General features: G+C 42.6%; 1 protein-coding gene across 3 annotated transcripts in view; it reads left to right on the top strand.

Annotated features, from left to right (window-relative positions):
* The window catches only part of THADA (THADA armadillo repeat containing), a 166,733-nt gene that overhangs the window by 135,274 nt on the left and 7,614 nt on the right, over nt 1-23,845 (top strand). For 2 of the 3 annotated variants that reach the window (XM_081185941.1, XM_081185942.1), the window contains exons 32-36: nt 3,426-3,853; nt 4,123-4,244; nt 5,540-5,612; nt 6,197-6,341; nt 9,236-9,367. In XM_081185941.1, the coding sequence (XP_081042067.1) occupies nt 3,426-3,853; nt 4,123-4,244; nt 5,540-5,612; nt 6,197-6,341; nt 9,236-9,367 (900 nt within the window). The remainder of the gene's footprint in view (nt 1-3,425; nt 3,854-4,122; nt 4,245-5,539; nt 5,613-6,196; nt 6,342-9,235; nt 9,368-23,845) is intronic. The other variant, XM_081185943.1, reaches the window with a different exon arrangement.

Below are 23,845 nucleotides of genomic sequence, written 5' to 3'. Positions count from 1 at the left end.
GCTACCAGCATGAGTTTGACCAAACTGTGGGAGGCAGTGGAAGACAGGAGTGCCTGGCGTGCTCTGGTCCATGGGGTCACGAAGAGTCGGACATGACTAAACAACAACAACATTGGAATGCCAGAAACAAAGGGCCATCTGGTTCACCATCCTGTCTTCAACAAGAGTCACCCTGATGCTTTAATCCTCAGGTCTTGATTTTAAGTTTAATGGCTTTGCATCATTTTTGTTAAGATGCTAGATCAGCTTCCAGTTGGAAAAAGCATAGCTATGTTTTGAAGCAACACTTTTTTTCTGGGCAGAATATACCTTCTGGTCATGCCCAGCATATCAATGTGTATAATTCCCATCCTACCTTTAATATTTTTTTGTCTTCCTTCCTATTCCTTTTTCATCTTTCTTCATCCTGGTATAGAGAAAATGTTAACAGCCGTGCTTCCAGCAGCATAGTTTTGTCTGAACAGAAGTGCCTCTTTAATTCACCTTAAGTTACGGAGCCAGACATTTACTTTAGAAATTAATACATGTGTTGGTTTAATAAAAGTTATAGCATTGGCCAAGGAAAAGAGTTTGTTTTAAGTTAGGCAGAAGTAAATAGAAGTAGGGAAGGGTATTTTCATCAGGGGTAGAAGCGCAGGGATTATTTACTCATTTGTAATGAGATTTTTGTTTTTCTGGGAAAGACATTTTTGAGAAAATGTTGAGTAAAAGGGAAAGTCAGAAATGTTTGGCTGTGGCTTGAGATGCTACAAACATATGGAAATAGCACCCCAGAGGTCTGTGAAAACATTTGGGTTTGCTTAGTCTCCCCTTCCCCAACTAAATAGATGACCACTGGAAGCCAAAAAGGGTCTAAACCCCTCAAACGGTGAAGTAGTTGTCTAAATCAGAGCCTAAAACACATATGAGCTGCTGGATGCTGGTATTCCTAATTTGCTGCCCCCAGCAGCCTTCTGAACATATGTTTTGGACAATCCACATCTGGACTGCCTGGTTTAGGAGTTTCCAGTCTCCTGTTCGTTCACAGCAGCCACACAAAGGCTATAAGACATCTTATACAAGACATTTTGCAGTGATTGTCCATTGTCAATTTAGAGCAATGATTGTATCAACTGATGTAGAGTATGGATGGGGGAGAAATCTGATTCTGGAACACAAGTCTACCAATTTCACACTTTAAGAAACATGAGGAGCTGAAAGAACAAAAATGGACAGATCCTCCCATCCCTAGTGTAGAGGCAGTGTTGTAGAGTGGTTAGAGCAGGGGTCAGCAAACTTTTTTAGCAGGAGGCCGGTCCACTGTCCCTCAGACCTTGTGGGGGGCTGGAGTATATATTTTGGGGGGAAATGAATGAATACCTATGCCACCCAGAGATGCATTTTAAATAAAAGGACACATTCTACTCATGGAAAAACATGCTGATTCTCGGACAGTCTGTGGCCCGGATTTAGTAGGTGATTGGGCTGGATCTGGCCCCTGGGCCTTAGTTTGCCTATCCATGGGTTAGAGTGTTGCACTAGGAAGGTTCAAATCTTCACTCAGCCCTAAAGCTTCCTAGGTGACCATGGACCTGCCACCTACCACCATCTCTGCCTAACCTAACTTACAGGGTGGTTGTGAATATAAAATGGAAAGGGGGAAACCTTTATGTTCCACTTTGACCTTGGAGAAAAGGTGTGGTATGAATGGATCACAGCTGTCCATGGAGGTGCAGGTCAGTTCTGTGTCCAGGGCAGCTGTCTACTAGCTCCATTTGGTACACAGGCTGAGACCCTACCTGCCCGTGGACTGTCTCGCCAGAGTGGTGCATGCTCTAGTTATCTCCCACTTGGACTACTGCAATGCACTCTACATGGGGCTACCTTTAAAGGTGATCCAGAAGATACAACCAATCCAGAATGCGGCAGCTAGACTGGTGGCTGGGAGTGGCCGCCGAGACCATGTAATGCTGGTCCTGAAAGACCTACATTGGCTCCTAGTACGTTTCCGAGCACAATTCAAAGTGTTGGTGCTAACGTTAAAAGTCCTAAACGGCCTCCGTCCAGTATAGCTGAAGGAGCGTCTCCACCCCCATTGTCCAGCCTGGACACGTGAGGTCCAGCACTGAGAGCCTTCTGGCGGTTCCCTCCCTGCAAGAGGTGAGGTTACAGGGAACCAGGCAGAGGGCCTTCTCGATAGTGGCCCCCGCCCTGTGGAACGCCCTCGCATTAGATGTCAAGGAAATAAACAACTATCTGTCTTTTGGAATACATCTGAAGGCAACCCTGTTTAAGGAAGTTTTTAATGTTTGATGTTTTATCGTGTTTTTAATATTCTATCGGGAGCCGCCCAGAGTGACTGGGGAAACCCAACCAGATGGGCGGGTTATAAATAAATGATGATGATGTTATAAATTCCACCTTAAGTACCTCCTTGGAGATAGGTCAAATGATACTACCATGGCTAGGTTCCTCTTGGAAGTACTAAGAAACAGAAACCTACATGCTCTGGATAAAACATAGCGGCCACCTTGGAACCCTTTCCCTTGTATTTCTGTTTTATTTTGCTTTTGAAAATGTTTTTGTGGGCCTTTGGACTGAAATAAATATCTGTGTGTGAATAATGTCATAATAAATAATCATAGAATTGTAGAATTGGAAGGGACCCTCATGGCCATTGAGTCCAACCCCCTGCAATAAATAAAATAAAATGGCTAAGTTTGTTGAGGCTTCCAGTTCCCCATTTGTGCACAGATGTGAAATGCTTCTCCTATGGCATGCAATACAGTTCGGGGGGTTTTCTTTCCCCTGTATTCATTACCCTGAAGAAACTATGTAATACTTGCATGTTTGCAGAGTTGTGGGGGAGACCATCAGATTCTACTTATTAGTGTTTTAGCTACTGATGTTGAAAATTTTAATATGTTACTTAAATATCCAAAATAATTGTTGAACTTAAAACTTGAGTAATTCTGAAGAAATACAGTGGTACCTCAGGTTACATATGCTTCAGGTTACATACACTTCAGGTTACAGACTCCACTAACCCAGAAATAGTGCTTCAGGTTAAGAACTTTGCTTCAGGATAAGAACAGAAATCGTGTTCCGGCGGCAGCAGGAAGCCCCATTAGCTAAAGTGGTGCTTCAAGTTAAGAACAGTTTCAGGTTAAGAACGGACCTCCGGAATGAATTAAGTACTTAACCTGAGGTACCACTGTAGTTCTCATTTTCGAAACATTAGTAATATGAAGCTTGGGAAAATGCCCCTCAAAATTTGAACATACGTTCTGTTGTTAAATCATGTGGGCTTGTTATGTCATAGGAAGCAGGTAAAATATTTCACTGCTTAAATGTGCTCAAGTTTGATTGGATTGTGCTCCAAGTTTTATGAGTAATAACCAAAGACAACCTTTCCTTTTTCACTCCTCATCCCACCACCCTATCGTATTTAATTCCAGGAACAGAGTTGCTCAGATTTTGGGATAAAATAGGCACAATTATCTCCGATTCGGAACTGGCAACGGGTATCAGCTACTCTTCTGCAGTGCCAGGACTTCCTCAGTATCTCCAGAGCATCACCAAACTCTTCCTGTCTATGCTCACGGTGACTTCAGATCCTGGATTTGCAAACTACAGTTCACCTGCCAAACCGAAAACAGTCAAACCTTGTTTGTCAGTTGCACATCTGCTACACTCTGAGTTCTGCGAAGTGCGCTTGTTGGTCTTAGAAGCAACTGTTCTGTGGCTGAAGCAAGGACATTCCAACTCTGTGATGGAAGAACGGGGGAAAGTTCCATTGTGTCTACTGTCTGGTTTGGAGGAGATCCTCCTTTGGATGGCTGTAAAGGAAAAGCATCCGGAATGTTTTTGCAAGGTAAAAACATAGTGGTCCCCCTCTCCCGCTCTGGATGCAAATACTGTAAAATTCACTGGGTGCTACCCAATGTGGGCAATTATCGGAGTAGATCCATTGAAATCAAATAAGCAAGTAACTTAAGCCCATCATTTTCAGTGGGTCTCTCAGCATGACTAATGTTGTAATCTGTAAAAAACATATAATAATTTCGGAGCAAATGGATTCAATTCGTGCCAAATTTATTTTTTTTCTTTCCCCTTCCCCCCCCTTGTTGCTATTATATATAGGTATTAGAGGCTCTATACCATGTGGACCCGCAAAAGGTGCTTTCAGAGACAGAAGATGCTTTAAAAATGAATGCAAGAGAATTCTTGCATTGGGTTTTGAATATTGCAGATGCTTCTGACAGGTAAATTCTTTTGTCTTTTTTATATTTGCTGATTGCAGGTTGCCAAGTGAAAATAAACTGATGTCAGAGGGTGGGAGAGGAGCAATATTTGTGCTCTCACTGTCTTGTTAAGCCCCAGACATTGTCATATTTTTAATAATTTGCCTCTATGGTATTTTTAATACATACTTAGAAGCCCATAGCTAAGGCTAAGAAGTGATGAGTCGTCTACATGAATTACAGGCTGAGCAGAAAGCTGGGTGGGCTCCTCTGGTTCTCTCTTTCACCAGCATCTTCATGTTTAAAATGCTAAATCAGTTTTTCAGGGCAATGGTTATTGCTGTATCATAAAGCTGGGGTCGCAGGAGGCGTGTTTTTCTTTTCATTTTTGAGATCTGGATTTTGAATCTATATTGTAAAATTAACTAATAAATTAACTTGGCCATATTTTTATTTTATTTCATAAAATTTATATATCACTTGATTGCAAAGCAGCCCTCAAAGGGTTTTACGAAACATAGTTATGAGTGCTACCAACAAATCTGGTATTGAACTTGCCAGTTGGTGGAGGACTACATCGCTTCCTACTGTCTGTCGTGGGCCATTCATATCTTTCAGGTTAGATTTGGCAGGTGCATCAACTTTTCTACCGCAGAACTTTAAAACTGCTGGTATTTTTCTGCGGATTTTCCTTTTGACCACTAGACCTGCTTTTATGACAACATTCTTCCTCTAGCCCTTTTTATAGAAAACAGGTTATTGGGGCATGCATCTTACTACACACGTTTGCACTGGTTGTTAACAACAACAACAATTTTATTATTTATACCCTGCCCATTTGACTGGGTTGCCCCAGCCATCGCCAGACATGAAAAACTTCCCCATACAGGGCTGCCTTCAGATGTTTTTGGAAAGTTGTATAGTTGCTTATCTGTTTGGCATCTGATGGGAGGGCGATTCACAGGGCAGGGCTCTATAGAACTTTCCATCTTCTTAGATAGTTTGGTTTCTAAGAGGAAGAGGGTTTGTCATACTTTAATGCAATTCTATATCCACAAGGCGCAACCACCTCATGCCTAAGCAAAAGTTTTTCTTCTGGTTGTATATTGACATGCAGAGCAGCTGTAATAAACTGGACTGTTAGATTTCATCCTGACTTCAGCTAATAAAGCATATTGTGTGTAACAAGTGTGTAACAAGTGAAAATGAGATTCTTTGCTGCTAAACTGCTTGCCAGTTGACTTGCATTTTGCTCTAGCTTTGACATTTATTTCACACTTAGGTTTGTGGATCTGTGTTAATCTTTTATTTTGCAGCATTGAAATTCAAAGTATATCCCTCAAATTTGCCTCAAAGTTGGTCATCCATCTTGTCCAAGAGCAGCAGGAGGTAAGGAAATCTCATTTAATAATCATGTCTGCATCAGATTTACTATGACTATAAATTAAGAGTTTCCGTTCTGCAGGTTCATTTTGATGAACCTATAAAGTTAATTGCTTCATATATGCAAAACCTGAAATTATGACTGCAGTGCATGAGCAAGTACTGCACTGAAGACCAATGTCAGAATTGATTTGATGTTAATTGTCTCAGAACAATTAACAAAGGAGTCCACTGCTGATTTATGCAGTGCTGTCTTAGTTTTTATTCTTTTAAAGCAATGGTGGTGAACTCCTAGCTGTTGTGCCAAATTTGATTTTCTTTCTTTCTTTCTCTTTCTTTCTTTCTTTCTTTCTTTCTTTCTTTCTTTCTTTCTTTCATCAAAAGCAAAGCAATGGTTTTGGTTTCCTTTTCTGTGTCGAATGAATTGCTGGTTCTGTGGAAACTGAATGTCACATTTTGTGTTTATTATTACTTTTTAGTTCCTGTCTTAGTGCCAGTTTTAGTATAGCGCTTGACCCTTCTTGTTTACTCTAATCTCCAGTTTACAAGGATACTTCAGGCTTTTAAAGCCAGTATTAATTTTCTTATAGGAGGTGAAATCAGAGATGAAGCAATGGGTTGGCATAGTCACTTCCTTCTGCGGAGATGAACAGCAAACAGATCTCCGATTAGCTGCTGCAGAGATTCTTGTGAGCATTACGCCATTTTTTCTGACCAGTCAAAAGCTTCTGTTGGGTAAGTAAATAGAATTAAGCAGTATGACCACAAACAAGCCAAAATTAAGCTTCTGAATTTCACTGATTTCAGTGGGAGAACAAATCGCATGATAAACTCACACACCAAAATCAGCAGAATATATGCTTAATTTTCAGTCGGCTTATAGCCTATGTTTATGTTTGGAAGCAGGAAGAGGCATGATAAATCTTAAGGATGTGCATATGTTATATAGCAAACAGATGTGACTTTGTGGTAGAGCACCTGATCCTCTGCACAAGAAGATCTGTCCTCTCAGTAGAAAATGGGCCTATCTGCATGGTATGATTTGCTGTAACAGTGCTTTATGGCATTCGACTATGCTTAATATTTTTAATTTATTCAAACAATTTCTAACTCACTTTTAATGAAATGAATGACCCCAGGGCAAGGCACATTAAAACCAATGAAATATACAATGAAGCCACCTCAGCTGGGCAGAATAGCAAGTAAAACAAAATAACCAACCTAAACATCAAAATACTGAGCGAATAGATGTGTCTTCAATTGGCACTAGAAACTTGACAAAGTCAGTGTCAGCAGACTTTGTGGCGGCAGAACAGGGCACCAGTACTCAGAAGGCTCTCTTGCAAATTAAGAAAATAAGAAGAGCCGGCTTTAAAATTTCTTTTTTACCTTTTTAGATTCTTTTTGGTGTGGGGGGTAGGATGGTTGTTTAGTCGGGTTTGGGAATTTGTTTAATTTTGGTATGTTTGTAATTTTTACTGTCTTTGGTTTGTATTGTTTTATTCTTTTATATATATATATATATATAGGTTTTATTTTGTCCCAGGGCTGCCTGGGAGTGGGTCCCAGCCAACAAAATGGCTGGGGCAGGTTCCACGGGGGGGATGCACTGGGACAACCAATCTCAGTGATCACGGGTAGGAGGAGGAGTTACGCTAAGACCAGACCATGTCATTACCAAGGAGGCAGGTTTAGTTGTTTGAGGACTACCCCTGCCTTCGGATCTGGTCTTGACTGGACAGATACTGAAATCAGCAAGGGATACCCACACGATCTGAAGGTGCTGCTGTTCAGTGCCAGGTCAATGATCCATAAGACCACTGCCATCCATGACTTAATCGTGGATGGAGGACTTGACCTGGCATGTGTAACAGAGACTTGGTTGGATGAAGCAGATGGGCCTGTCCTTGCCGCTGCTTGTCCACCAGGTTTCTCTTATGCAGGTGGGGGGGGGGGAGTTGCAGTGATTTTTAGAAAGTCATTAGTTTGCACCAGGCGTCCTATTGGGAAGACCCAGTTCTCTGAGTGCATGTTCTAGAAGTTGGGCAATAGGGGCAGTACACAATTCCTTTTGGTGTACTGTCCTCCCCGCTGCACCAAGGATTCCCTGCCCAAGCTGCTTCAGGTTGTGGTGGATGTTCTCCTGGAGACACCTACTTTGGTTGTCCTAGGGGATTTTAACATCCATTCAGACATGACCTTACAAGGGGCTGCTCAGGACTTCGTGGAAAGCATGGCCTCCATGGGGCTGTCCCTGAATATGAGTCTGGCCCAACTCATAGCCATGGACATGCCTTGGACCTGGTGTTCACCTCTATGGATGTTGGTGATCTGACACTAAGTAAAAGCGAAATTAAAGAAGTGCCATGGTCAGATCACTTCCTGGTGCAACTGGACTTCTCTACGACCCTTCCCCTCTGCAATGAGGTGGGACTGATTCAGATGGTCCGCCCCCAGCACTTAATGGATCCAAATGGTTTCCAGAGAGTGGTAGGGGATGGTTTATCCCATGTTGATGGCCTTTCAGCTGATTCCCTTGTGGCCTGCTGAAATATGGAGTTAACCAGGGCTATTGACTTCCAAAGCGCCCTCTCTGATTGCATGGAGTCCAGAATGCAGCAGCTATACTGCTGACTGGGAGCGGCTGCCAAGACCACATGACACCAGTCCTGAAAGACCTACATTGGCTCTCAGTACGTTTCCAAGCACAATTCAAAGTGTGGGTGCTTTAAAACCCTAAACAGCCTTGGTCCAGTATACCTATAGGAGCGTCTCCACCCCCATCGTTCCGGACACTGAGGTCCAGTGCCGAGGGCCTTCTGGCGGTTCCCTCACTGCGAGAAGCCAAGTTACAGGGAACCAGGCAAGAGGGCCTTATTGGTAGTGGCGCCCGCCCTCCCACCAGATGTTAAAAAGAAAAACAACTGCAAGACTTTTAGAAGACATCTGAAGGCAGCCCTATTTAGGGAAGCTTTTAATGTTTAATAGACTATTGTATTTTAATATTTTGTTGGAAGCCGCCCAGAGTGGCTGGGGAATGAATAAATTATTATTATTATTATTATTATTATTATTATTATTATTATTATTATTATTATTATTTATTATATTGGTAGTTAAGTGGCAGCCAATGCAACTCCTTTAGGACCATTTCCCTGAGCCCTATCCCTAAATGTGCCTGCTCAACCAGCTGCTGCTTCCAGACCACCTACAAGGGCGGCTCCACAAAGTGTGTTTTACAGCAATCTATAGAGCCTATTGCAGAGTCTTTCCATTATCTAGGACAGTACAGTTTCAGCTACTTCAGCCATTAAGATCAGCTGGCATTTTAGTAACCTAGAATGTTGTAAAACGTCTTCTCCTCAGCTTTTTATTTTAAAATTTTGATCCGCCTCCCCCCTTCCAATTTGTCAGCTATGCACATTTTACAAATACAAAAACCTTCCTTGGAGGTTTTTAAGCAGAGGTTGTGTGTCCATCTGCCATGAATGCTTTAGCTGAGATTCCTGCTTTACAGCGGGTTGGACTAGATGACCCTTGAGTCCCTTCCAACTCTTAAGATTCTATGATTCTGTTTTTGTTTTGTTTTTTAAAAAATATTCCTAACATTTCTTTTTGTAAATACTTAGGTCTGTCTGATACATTACACCTTTGGAGATGTGTTGTTCAGCTGTTGCAGAGTGAAGAGCAGATAGTAAGGAATACCGTCGCTGGCGTTATAAGACAAGCTCAGTCTCAAGAAAATATCTCTAGGAAAACAGGTATGAAATTATTCTTCTTCACCATCAACCATCAGTACTTGTGAAAGAGATTCATTGCACATGCCAATGTGTCTAGGTTGATATTGTTAGCAGGTATGACACAAGCTTCAGAAGGAAGCTTTGTGTTTATAGTACAGTATCTCAATATCATTTTCCCCCTCTTCTTAACTATGTGTGAGAATTATTCCTCTGCAGCAGGAAAGGTATATAGGGGTACAGTGGTACCTCGGGTTAAGAACTTAATTCATTCTGAAGGTCTGTTCTTAACCTGAAACTGTTCTTAACCTGAAGCACCACTTTAGCTAATGGGGCCTACCGCTGCCACTGCACTGCCGCCATGCGATTTCTGTTCTCATCCTGAATCAAAGTTCTTAACCCGAGGTACTATTTCTGGGTTAGCGGAGTCTGTAACCTGAAGTGTCTGTAACCTGAAGTGCCTGTAACCCGAGGTACCACTGTACTTTTAAAAATCTCTTCAGTGCTATGAAGGTGTTGCCTTTTCAGATTCATAAGTATATAGAACTCTGTGTTTCATGTGAATTCAAGTGTTAGAATATTTTTATTTATATAGGACATCTTCAGCTGTGTTGAAAATAAGTTTATTTTTGCAGCAGACTTAATGGATTCAGATGTGGTTAGCCACTGTCGCTTTTCTAACCTAGTCATTCTAGGGTTACAATCTACACAGAAACCAAACTATCTGGTTAGGATTAGTTATTGTTTTGTTTGCTTACAAACAATAACTTGTTATGTAGTTACAGTCTTGCTCATGATCTGTGCAGTGCAAGCCCATGACAGGTTTATTGCTTTTGCACTCTCTCTCTCTCTCTCTCTCTCTCTCTCTATATATATATATACACACACATACTCACAAACACACCTCTCTCTCTCCTTTAATCCTTTTAATGTAAGGGACTGCACTTGTGAATGCTAAACAGTTCCTTCGAAATCTAATCAAGTTAAGGATAGGCTCTGTAAAATGTAGCTTATTTCAAAGCAAAATTGCTTTTTACCGAGTATACTCCAAACAATGCAAGCGCAAAAAGACAATTTTTTGAAAAACAACTTTTCCTTTTTTTAAAGGAGAAATTCTGATACTTCCGATTTGTTGCCTCCTCTCTTTTTAGTCTCCTCTCTTTCCAGCAGGAGCCTAATGTGGGGCACTTGCCATTTCTTCCCTAGAGCTTCCTTTTCTCCTACATCTGCTGAAACAGTTCCAGGGTGTGTTGAGTGGGGAGGAGCTACCCTCCTGTTCCCTGTGGCTCCATCTCCCCTCCTGGCCTCAGTTACAAGAGAGGAAGGGGTTAAATCACCCTGAGTTGTCATCCTCTCTCCCCAATGCTTTCCTGTTTGTTTTCTCTGTCCCTGGGCTGCTGGATGGCTCTGGGCTAGATCCTCGCTAGGAAACTTCTGGCAGGCTTATCTTCCTGACCATACCAGCAGGTGTTTCCAGCACCACCTGGCTATTCTGGCAGAGGAGGAATAGATGGCAGTGGAACCATGCCTTTCTATCATCTCCCTCTAGGCTTGTCTACTGCTCAGCTGCTGGCACAATCAGGACATTGTGAGGCTGGTTTGGCCACAGCTGCAGCCTCCCATTGTGTGCCAGAGGACCTCATCCCAGCTGGCATTCAGTGGGGGGGTCATCATCCAGGAATCTCTCCAGTAGTGCTGGGTCTGCTGCTCAGTTTTAGGATGATGAAGGGTGTGGCTTACAAGTTGGGATGGGGGGGGGAGGATGGGTTTGATGGGAGTTGAAATCCAACAATATCTGGAGGTCCACAGGTCTCCCACCCATTGACTGTGGGCAAGAGTCACATCACCCCTTGTTTCCCTGTGTTTATTTTGCACTCCTCATGTTGGAAAAGTGCATATTATATATATGGCTTCTGAATGCTGCATCTAAATTCATCCACTCTCATTAGCTTGATTGATTCAGAAAATCTTCTGTTTAATTGAAAATATTTGTGCCCCACTTTTCTCATATAGCCCAAGGCCTCTTGCAAGAAATAATAAAGTACAATAAAGCAGCAATATACAAACAGCAAAAAAGAGGCATGTAGTAAAAACATTGTAAGGATAGCATACATTTCGGTAGTAGCGTCTTTTCCTTAGAATTGCTTTGCTTCTGAACCGAGGCAGGCGCTGAGACTGATGTTATTTCAGATCTACTAGAAACTTATTCTCTCCGGCCTTTGCTGAACATTCATACCAATTAGGCATAATCATTTAATATACCTGTTTTGTCCTAATGTTGGCTGCTGTTTTATTTATTCTGCAAGTTTTGACATAATTTTAAGGTTCATTTGTTTGTTTACACTGCCTTGTGATGTTTACAAGAAAAGCTCTATGGCAAGTGTTTCAATAACTTAAATAATAATAGGATCCTACCAGTAAAGACCAAATGCTTTCCTTAAGTAGGAAGGTCTTAATCCTGTAACGGAAGACCAGTAAGGATAGGGGGAGGCTAATGTTTGGGTGCAGCAACAGAGGTCTGGTTTGAGGTTGAAAACTGGTGAGAGCATTGGCTTAGAATCTTCAGGGGTCTGCAACCTTTAAGACAAAAAGAGCCACTTGGACCCGTTTCCGAAGGGAAAAAAAACTGGGAGCCGCAAAACTCGTCATTATAAAAATAACCTTTTTGTCACTTTTTTATTATTTCTTTGTTTGACCCCTCAGAATTACTCCTCCTCATAGAAATAAACGTTAAATTAACAAGTTACCTTTTTTGTGTGTGTGTGTTCTTCACTCCCCTTCAAAACAGTGACCAGCGTACATGCCCCTTACAATGTAGTGGGCGGGTGGGCAGGAAGGTGACGTCGGGACGGTGCGTGACTAACGCATGCACTGCCCCCATGCGACATCACAACCAGAACAGCGCCCGCCACAGTGGGGAGTGTTGGGGCGCACAATGCGCCTCCTCCCCTCGCTAGTATCCGCCCCGGAGCCACGGCAAAGGTGTAAAAGAGCCACATGTGGCTCCGGAGCTGCGGGTTGCAGACCCCTGGCTTAGATGAAGTAAAAAGTGAGAAGGCTCCGAGTGTTGACCCCACTCATGAAGTCAGGTGTGCTTCTCTTTTCAGGGTGTGAGTTCAGAAAAAGGATTTCCAACCCTGTAATACTCATACAAACCTGAATCCTTAGCACATGATGATGTTGGGTCAGACAAAGAAGTAACTGTAAACAAGGCTTTGTTCTCTGCACACAATGGTAAGCAACTATATAGAAACCATTGTGCTTATCTAAATATTTAAGTTGTGTCTTAGCTCCTGAAGAATGTGGCTTCTTTTCTGTATCACAAAACCTGAATGGGCTGTGCCACTCCTCACCTGGCAAGGATATAGTGTCATGTCTGAAGCCCCAGACAGTAAACTGAAACTGAGCTGAAATGACTACACGTCTCCCTGCTTTGTACACTTACCATCATGTGTCTCAATTGATTACGAAGCTGTATCTCCAAGCCCATTGTTGTCTGTTGCTTCCCACATATTTCTATCTGGGTCTTTCCTAAGAAAGTAGAAAAGTGGAACTAGCCTTGAATATGTTTTGCTAGAAAACTGCCGAGGCCTGCAATGTTTCTGATACTTGCTAACACATTGGAAATCATCTTCCAACCCATGTAAGATGCTCTGGTTTCCGCTGTGCTTAGTCCTGACAAAGAAAAGAGGTGTTGGGACTGTAACTTTAACAGTATCAATAAATGTTTCAGTGTTCTTTGTGTCATGATTACTATCACACACTCATGTGGTCTAGCCTTTAAGGTTTAAAGTATATATTGGCCTAACTACATATACCCATCAGTTTGGCCAAGCACTCCTAAGCTTTGGCATACAGGGAGGGAATACCATATTGCCGTCAGGGTCTCGCAGCCTCACCCAGAAACCTTCCCTAGGTGTTGGCTGCCAGCCTTTCAGCCGATGAATTACTCTAGAACAGGGGTAGGCAACCTAGGGCCCGGGGGCTGGATGCGGCCCAATCGCCTTCTCAATCCGGTCCACAGACAGTCCGGGAATCAGACACAGGCTTATATTAACATACATTTCAATTTGCTGAAGAGTTTATGAGCCACACAGTGGTCTCTAGCATTCAAGTCATCAAAGAGTTCCTCTGTACACTTTGAGCATTGTTGTTGTTGTTTAGTCGTTTAGTCGTGTCTGTCTCTTCGTGACCCCATGGACCAGAGCACACCAGGCACTCCTGTCTTCCACTGCCTCCCGCAGTTTGGTCAAACTCATGCTGGTAGCTTCGAGAACACTGTCCAACCATCTCGTCCTCTGTCGTCCCCTTCTCCTTGTGCCCTCCATCTTTCCCAGCATTAGGGTCTTTTCCAGGGAGTCTTCTCTTCTCATGAGGTGGCCAAAATATTGGAGCCTCAGCTTTAGGCTCTGTCCTTCCAGTAAGCACTCAGGGCTGATTTCCTTCAGAATGGATAGGTTTGATCTTCTTGCAGTCCATGGGACTCTCAAGAGTCTCTTCCAGTGCCATAATTCAAAAGCATCAATTCTTCGGCGATCAGCCTTCTTGATGGTCCAGCTCTCACTTCCATACATCACTACTGGGAAAACCATAGCTTTTACTATACGGACCTTTGTTGGCAAGGTGATGTCTCTGCTTTTTAAGATGCTGTCTAGGTTTGTCATTGCTTTTCTCCCAAGAAGCAGGCGTCTCTTAATTTCGTGACTGCTATCTAGTGCAGTGGGCCCTCATCCTTCAGAGCTTGTGCTAATCTACAGTAATATTGTTGACCATCCCTAGGGGAGATCCACCTGCACGGCGTGGGGTGTTTGATGGCTGTCTGGGCTGGGGCTGCCTGTGAACAAATCACAGTAGGAGGGAGTTCTCTTTGTAGAAAAGATTTCAAAAACGCAGGGCCAAAATATTCTGTAATCTGACATCATTTGAAGTGTGCGTTTTTAAAAGAGAGGAAGCTATATGTAAGCTGTGTTTGTGTCTGATATCAAACAGTCGTATTTAAGATGGCAAGAAGACTGTAATCGTCTACAATCCGAGTAACGAATTTTCCAGTTTGGTAAAGAGACTGGGTGCTGGAGAAGCCAACCGTGGCCTAACTCTGCAAAACAGTTTTATACTCAAGGCAAAAAAATTAGAAGAAATCTGAGTGCATGACTTGCCTTGCTATTACAGCAGCCGCTTAGGCCCCAGAGTTGCTTTGCTAATCTCTGATATGTAATACCCTGTTTTTGTAACCCAGAATGAGAGTGTGTTAAAACCACAGCATGAACTACAAGATGAAACAATATAGTTAATAGACTGTGGGTGTAGGAGGACTATTTTATCTAGACTAAAATGTAGAGAGATTAGAGTCCGGTTGTGTCTTCTGAACCTTAAAAATAAATTGGTGATAGAAGACAGCTGGAAGTTTGGAAATCACACTTGCTCGTCATGAGTTGATGACATCTTCTGTGGTGGCAGTGATGAGTTCCAGGGCTAATGTCTAACATTGCAAAGACTCTCCTATCTCCTGTCTTCCTTTTAAGTGATTTACTAGATCTCCCAAGGGTGTGTAAGTGTGAAAAGCCTCTGCTCAGATGGGCATTGATACTAGAGGAGGGTTTAGGAGAGGAGGGTAAGAAGGCTGTGTAAACTGGGGTTGTGGAAGTTAAAAGGCAGCCAGGTTTCACCCCTTCTTTGGACTATAGAAACTGGTATGCTTCAACCCCACCAGTCTTGTTGGCCAGATGTATTGGGACAAATTTATGGTGCTGAATGAAGAAGATGCTGCACATTCTTGCCATTAAATAAATGCACTGTAAGCAGAATTATGAAAAAAGGCAAATAAGGTTGCTTTCTTAATTTACTTTCTTACCACCATTAGAAAATCTTGATTGTAGATTCCTGAGTGTTTTTGTGCTGGGATGTGCATGTGTGTACATGCTGTATCACTTGGGATGTTTTGTCCCAAGCACTGCTGTGCAGTGGAAGGGTGGTTTAGCAAAACAGTAAGGTTTGAAGGACAAGAATTGTGCATTGTTCTTTTTACTGGAAGCCCTCCCTGATTCTCTCTCCCCCACCCCCAACCCATTTTGGAAAACTGTCTGCCTTTATCAAAACATAAATGTAACATTTTTTCAAATTCTGAGACTTTTGCAGATGAATTCTGCAACTGACAGTCATTTAATACCTTTAAAAACTAGGTCCTTATGGCATAAGCCCATTTTGGCAGCTGCATGATTTTATCCTTGGTTTAGGTAAAGGGACCCCTGACCATTAGGTCCAGTCGTGGCCGACTCTGGGGTTGCGGCGCTCATCTCGTCTGGCCGAGGGAGCCGACGTACAGCTTCCAGGTCATGTGGCCAGCATGACTAAGCCGCTTCTGGCAAACCAGAGCAGCGCACGGAAACGCCGTTTACCTTCCCGCCGGAGCGGTACCTATTTATCTACTTGCGCTTTGACGTGCTTTTGAACTGCTAGGTTGGCAGGAGCAGGGACCGAGCAACGGGAGCTCACCCCGTTGCAGGGATTCGAACCGCCGACCTTCTGATCAGCAAATCCTGGGCTCTGTGGTTTAACCCACAGCGCCACCCTTGGTTTACACAGCTATAAAAAATAAAATGAACAAAAGGCCATGAAATGCAAAAGGTAGTTTGCCACCCATTTATATGCAAAGCTCAGACGTATCCAAGATAAGTACAATGACCATGAACATTAATTTGAGCTTTGCATTGAAATGTCACATGATGTAGCTCTTGCATTTCATGAGCTTGCATAAGCTTCTGTTTACACCTTTTTTCACTATGCCAACTGTGGATAACACTCCATGCATCTAATGAAGTGTGTAATAGTCCCCAAAAGCTCATGACACAATAAACGTGTTTGCAATTAAGGTGCCTCCAGACTCTGACTTTGATTCTATTACTGCATGTGTGTACCAGGATTAACCATACCACTCATTTATCCTTAAGCAAATATACCTTTGATAAGTCTATCAAAACAGTGGGAAATGCAAACTGTTCGCCAAATTGCAATGGCGTTTATTTTGCTAAGGTGTCTTAGTATTAAGACAAGACTTCCCAACTAAAGGCACATTGAAGTGCTGAAAGTTCTGTTGAGTATTTTAGATAAGGAATCTTGAGGACAAATGAAAATAAGGGTTGAAGACCTTTGTAGGCATTTTTTTAGTGACACTTAAGAGTGCAATTTAAAGTGAGATCCCTTCAGACAAATGACAGCAGATTAAGTGAGAATAGTGAGAATAAAGTTAATATGGAAGTTAATACTAGCTGCTCTCATGCTGGTTTTGAACAAAAAGTTGAGGTGAAATAGATCACCACCAACAAAGAAAGAATGGTTAACAACAAAATTGGAAGGTAGCAATTATGTATAAGGTAAGGAATTGATTAGAGTGAGAGAAGACAAACAAGAAAGAGAAAATAGAAAAAGATAGATGGAAACTACTGAATTTATGAAGTCTAAATATAACATAAACATGGGTGAATAGAATAGTTTTTCTATATAGAAAAATATAATGCATTTTTGAGTGTTATGTAAATATATAATTTTGTGGGATTTAATAAAGTTTTAAAAAAGAGAAAGAAAAGCAGCTCAGTAAGCAGAATGGACAGCATGTTTTTATAGGTATTTGAAATAATATAGTAACTATTAAGGAAAAAGAGGGTGCTGTTGGTAAACAAGGATATAAGGCAGGCATAGGCAAACTTGGCCCTCCAGGTGGTTGGGGACTACAACTCCCATCATCCCTAGCTAACAGGACCAGTGGTCAGGAATGATGGGAGTTGTAGTCCCAAAATATCTGGAGGGCTGAGTTTGCCTATGCCTGATATAAGGCTACAATCCTAAATGAACATACTGAGACTGAAACTTCCAACATATGAACGTACTCTGTATTTGTCCAGAACAGGCTCTGTCAATATGTAAGGCTCACATTTCATTGGCATCACAAGGCATCTCATTTATCTCCTTAAATTGCTTGTTTGAGGAAAGTATAGGCAGGTTCGGTCAAGACAGTGCTGTTGGTAAATGAACTATCTGCTCTCCTGACAATGCTTTCTTTTTCTTTTTGATCTCATTTCATACACTTTTGAAAAGGCTTCACTTTATAGGAAGAGTTAGACTTATATACAGTACTGCTTTTCTTTTGAACAGTTTAAAATAATAATTATTGCAATTTGTACGGAAATAATCTTTTTTTTTAAAAATCATGTAGGTCTTTGCAGGCCATGAGAAATCATTATATAGTTGTACAAACTTCAGTTTAAGACAGTAATGCAGGACATTCTTGTACAGACACACTGTCCGTTTCTAATTCTTGATATCCGGCTATGCACATCTCCCATAAATAGGTTTCGGAATAAGTGGATTGCTGCTCATTACTATACAGTACTCTTTGTAGCTTTGTTACCCAACAGTTGCTGCACTGTACTGAAGCACATACTTAGGACTGTCTAGCGCTATTCAACAGTTTAAGTGCACATATAGAAAATAGATGCCTTCTATACACATTTTGGTATAATTTTTGCACATCATTTGGCATGTAGGACGGTTAGCTTTATGGTGCCACCTGCTGGGAAGCCCTGTTTTAACACTGAAATTGCCAGTGAATCCCTTGATTCCTTCCAGTTCCTTTGCATTTGGTCGGAAGGCTGGAGCCCTTTTGCTGTCACAAATCTAGTTTTCAGCAAGGCAGTATGTTTCAACCCAGATTGGCATGCCTCAAAGACATAGCTGTGGATTTTCTTCCATTTTTGAAGGCATAGGTTGCAGTTCTGGGAGTAAGACCCGCTACACTCAACGGGACTTACTTTTGAGTAGGCTGAGTAGAGGATTGTGCCGTTAACCCATCCTTACTCTCATTACATTGTGATTTGGGGCCAATTCATGCATTATTTTGTGATGTGTTGAGATATTTACATAATAAATTTTTCATTTGATGGGCCAAGTGTGTGTGAGAAAGGAGGGAGACACTTCACCAAGGAGAATAAACTAAAAACGGGACTGTCAGAGAAATAGCTTTTAGAAGAAGCATATTTTGACATATCTTGATACTTTCCACGGGCCAAGTTAAAATATGCTAATATTGCCCACAAGGACTTTTATGACACTAGAATGCTATTTAAATTATCCTTCGTTTACAGCACAGTCCTGTACATGTCTACCCAAAGCATCCCCGCTTCCCTTCGGACTTAGTTCCTGGTTAGTGGGTGTACGATTGCAGCCCAAGCTTGTTGCATGCATTTTATTGCAAAGTCTGTATAGAGTATGCCCTGCAGCTGCAATTATGGCACAGTGTTCCCATTTGGATTCAGCCACTTTCTGCATAGTATTTTGACATAGAGTATTTCACACATTTTCATTAAATCTTTTGTACACACACACACACACACACACCATCCAGCCTGCCTGTACAGGTTTCTTGCCGTCAGTAAAACAGAGCGAGTTCCCAGAACACACAACTGTTGAGAGGCAGTCCTTTAAAACGGCCAGTAAAATATAAATATTGCCATAAACTGTGAACAGCCCCAGGTTTGGCCGGTGTCAAAACTACGATGGCCTAAGATGGTGGCTGATGTGCACTGCTGTTCAAAAGATAAATTTAGTAATCTACACTTGTGCCCCTCTCTTAGTAAACAAATCTAAAAGCCCAAGGCCATCACTGCAGCTTATCTGTGGTCTGTCAGGTCAGTGTTTGTCAGTCCAGGCCTGCTGGATTGGCTCAGTCACAGAGCTGGGAAAGGTGCAGAAAAGGGCAATTGAGATGATCAATGTGTTGCCGCACCTCCTCCATGAGGAAAGGCCAAAGTGTCCAGAGCTCTAAAATTATTAAGAAAAACAACTTAAGCGGAGGAGATGACAGGGGGTTATGAAATTACACATCGCTTGGAAAAAAACAGATTGAGTCCTGTCCCCCACACTTCCTAACAGTAAAACTTGGGGCCGTCCAATGAAATTTATTAGCAGCAGGATCTAGAATAAAGAACTTACTTTTTCACCCAGTGATTGAATTTTCTTCCCCAAGTTTTGGTGATATGTCCCTAGCTTTAAACATTGATTGAATTGGTATATGGTTGATTTAGAACTGTTGGCTGTGATGGAGGTTTTGGGTTTAGAGGCAGTAAATACTAGAGGCGCTGAATACTAGTCGTTGGAGGCAACAGCAGTGGAAGACAGTTGGCCTTCATGTCCTGATGGTGGACTTCCTGAAAGCATCTAGTTGTCCACCATTAGGGAAACAGGATGGCTAGATGATCCATGGAGCTTTTGTGTTCTTAATTACTGAACACTGCCCTATGTGTTTTTGAGTACAAACAGTCTAGTGTGTATATGTGAACAAGCTGTGGAAAGGGTTTAATTTAAGATGCGCCATAGTCAATACCTGATACAGTCTCTGTGTCTGACAAGATGCCTTAATATATTATGTGTAAATATTTTTATCGTTCAACCCATAAACAGGCTTGTTTTAAAAAGCAATGATAGTAGTAGCGTTCTTGACATGTATCACTATCCTGAATAGGGTGCCCATTGCAACAACACTCCTTCTGGGAGTTGCAATCTATGATGCACCGCTGTTATATTTCATATTAGCAAAAAAGTGCTTTTCCCATTGGATGTTCCTGTGAGTCACAGTGTGTCCCAGTCAGTAATCACAAGGTGCAAAGTTGGAGTGATTTCTTTATTAGCAAAAGTATGATCTCCGCAAACTTCACTGTTTGCACAGCAGCTCATTCCCTCTGGGTCTTACCCCATGAAATCTGTTGCTGAGACTAAAGTCCCTGCTTCCCCACAGCTGTCTGTGTCTCCTCTCCAGAGCTTTTCCAAGCACCCGGAGACAGTGCCGGCATGCAGCTAATCTCTCCTCCGCCCTTTTCATGCCTCTCCTAGTTCTGGAAGAAAGGGGGTAGGGAAGCTTGTCGCAATAGGAAGGGGAGATACCTGTGACCAGCCTGACACATCTTAACAAAAAACCCATGGTTTATCTCTTCTGTGTTCTCTTATGAAATCACATGCATATTCTTGTACTGAAATATGAACTGGGCATGAAAACGTGAGATGGACCATCTGCTCTGAAGCTGAGGGATTAGAAAGAGAAAGTTACCATATACTAGAGGAGACTGGCTATATCCACACCATACATTTAAAGTACAGTGGACGCTCAGGTTGTGAACGTGATCCGTGCAGGAGGCACATTCGCAACCTGCAGCGCCACACCTGCGCATGCGCAGGCCGCGATTCAGCGCATGTGCAAGCGCCAAAACCCAGAAGTAACCCGTTCCAGTACTTCCGGGTTCGGCGCGGTGCACAACCCGAAAACACGCAACCTGAAGCGTCTGTAACCTGAGTTATGACTGTACGTCCAGTATACATCCTGGGAATCGTAGTTTTCCCCCTCACACAGAGATACAATTCCCAGCACCCTTAACAAACTCTAGGAGGTCTTCCCTCACCACCTGCTACTTGATGCTTTTGAATGGAGAGGCCAGGTTTTTAACTCTTGACCTCCCTTTTCCCACTCACCAGCTTCAGCTTCTGATTCTTGACTTATCTCCGCCCAACTCCCAGCTCACTAAGCCCTGTTACTCCTTCAGCGTCCGACACCTCCAGTCTTCTCCCTCTGACCACTCACTGTCATCCCACCAACAACACTCCCCAGGATCTGAGCCTTTCCCCCTTGGTGGTTCTCCAGCTGGTTCCTCCCACCATTCCTGTGTGTGCAAGCAGTCCAGGACACCCTGGCATAGCCTTTTGCGGTCTCCAAGGCCCATTGTCTACAAGTGCACACTCTTCTTTGTTCCTGATGTCGCCACAACTAATTTAGCACCAGGCTGTCTGAGCCCTGCCTTGTGTGTGAAGCAACACTGCCATTTAGAATATGGCTGCATTCATGACAGAGGTGGTGATGGGAGAGATCAATGAAACAAATGAAGATAAGATCATCCATCACGGGATGTTGACCATTTGCTAAAGGAGTTTCAGTTAGCCCCATTAGCAGTGCCCTGGTATCTTATAGTGAATTTTCTCTTGGCCTTTTAAGATTGAAGGAGGGCTAATTTGAAAAAGCAGCAACACAGACTCAGTCCTTGGATGTAATGCTGAGAGAAGAGATCTTAAACTGATAGCCAATAATGGTAAATCAAACTCTTTAATTTTAAAAGACATTTCTGAACTTACTGAGGCATGTTTTTATCTTTTTGCAAAAGCGATAGAAATAAACTATATAAGAAAATCCTCCTCCTTATTCTTGCTTTAAAACAAAAGAGACAATCTCCCAAAGTGGAAGACAACCTGTGTCTCTATCATTCACCTGAGAATGTTCACGGACAGAGCATCAATGCAGCATTCACTATTTAGATTGGGCTATGCCACTAACGGGACGCGGGTGGCGCTGTGGGTAAAACCTCAGTGCCTAGGACTTGCCGATCGTATGGTCGGCGGTTCGAATCCCCGCGGTGGGGTGAGCTCCCATCGTTCGGTCCCAGCTCCTGCCCACCTAGCAGTTCGAAAGCACCCCTAAGTGCAAGTAGATAAATAGGTACCGCTTTATAGTGGGAAGGTAAACGGCTTTTCCGTGTGCGGCACTGGTGCTGGCTCATCAGTGCAGCTTCGTCACGCTGGCCACGTGACCCGGAAGTGTCTTCGGACGGCGCTGGCTCCCGGCCTCTTGAGCGAGATGAGCGCGCAACCCTAGAGTCGGTCACGACTGGCCCGTACGGGCAGGGGTACCCTTACCTTTACCTTAATGCCACTAACATCTGTCTAGGTGGACCTTATGTATATTTTCATCAGATAATAAATGCAGTTTTCTTCATTAATTATAGTTAATCAGTTTGGGAATCGCCCCAAAAAGAAGCAATTTCCTCCCCCCCCCCCATACACATTTCATTTTAGTTTCAGCCATTGTATAGTGCATTACTTAGTTACTTGGGTTCAAGCAGCCCAAATACAAATCCCTTTTGCATTGTGGTCAAAAAGTTGTATCAGTTCCCTGGAGGTTCATATTTTTAATATGTTTTTTAGATTAAATGTTTTCTGTTTGATTGTATTGCTTTAACTTTTCCGTGCTTGCCAGCCTGAGCTCCCTGGGTGCAAGGGTAGCCTATAACAGGGGTCAGCAACCTTTTTCAGCTGTGGGCCGGTCCACCGTCCCTCAGACCATGTGGAGGGTCAGACTATATTTTGGGGGGGAAATAGGAACGAATTCCTGTGCCCCACAAATAACCCAGAGATGCATTTTAAATAAAAGCACACATTCTACTCATATAAAAACACCAGGCAGGCCCCACAAATAACCCAGAGATGCATTTTAAATAAAAGGACACATTCTACTCACTGTCCGTGGGCCGGATTGAGAAGGTGAGTGGGCCACATCCAGCCCACGGGCCTTAGGTTGCCTACCCCTGGCCTATGAATTAAATTGTACTTTGCATCTTGGCTACTCAGCATTTGAGGGTTCTGAGAAAAGGTGGGACTTAAGAGCAGAAAGCAGTACTCCTGTTTACCAGATAGAAAACTGTTAGCATTTCCACTCTAATTCAACAGTTAAAAGTAGAAAATTCTACCTTCCACCCCCACTCTGGGTTGGTGGCTGGGACTACATAACCATCCAACCCAATGGCTTATTGAGCTTTAGGGAGGAGGAGTGGAGAGAAAGGAATTTGTAGTATCTGTGTGTGTTCCACTTAGGCTCCTGGTGATATTAATGAAGTGGTATTGGCACTGAAATACACATGGTTAAGTTTCGACAAGTAGTGTTTCTGGCTTGCAGAAATCTGTGCCAAGCAAAAAAAAAAAAGGAAAAAGGAAACAAACTGGCAACTGAATTCCTGGCCCATATATTTTCCAGCATTATTTTCTGTTTCTAAACTCTTGTTATTCTCCAAAGCTTCTTTTTTTGGGCTAGCAAACCATAGTAAATGGTGCCTCCCCCCCCCCATCGACAGCTTCCAGTTAATACAAGTTTGGGTCTTCAAAAGGGGAGGGCAAATGAGATCCACGAAAATTCCTCTGCAGTGAAATTTAATAAATATTTTTAACAGCTAGTCAAACATGCAAGAATTTCCCCCCTTGCTGAGTAACCAGGTTTTATGTAAGGTTATAAAAGAGGCAAGTGGTAAAATGTCCTAAACACGTCCTCTGTGGTATTCCTACTGGCGGCAATCATTTTGCAACAAAACCATTTTTTTTTAAAAAAAATAATACAAATACAGCATGGGATTTTTTATGCTATTTGTATTGAATTCTCTTAGCTGCTCTTATAGTTGAAAGGGTTTATTAAACCGTGCCATAGGAATGCGCAAGAGGAGTTTAAATCTGATTGATTTTTGTGTAGTCCTTTGTGCTGCCAATGTCACATCCCAGTAATTTTTGATCCGAAAACTCTTCCAACTGCACTATGGGAAATGCACACGGCGGGCTTGAGTGTCGTTTGGGTTTGTGAGCTGCTGTCAAATGCCAGCAATGATTCAGAGGTCTGGGTTTCTCAGATTAATTTTTGAATTGGACTGG

This window comes from Podarcis bocagei (assembly GCF_964188305.1).
Source record: "Podarcis bocagei genome assembly, chromosome: 3".
Lineage (NCBI taxonomy): Eukaryota > Metazoa > Chordata > Lepidosauria > Squamata > Lacertidae > Podarcis > Podarcis bocagei.
The sequence above is the reverse complement of the archived record's forward strand: the minus strand, read 5'-3'. Positions and strand labels throughout refer to the sequence as shown.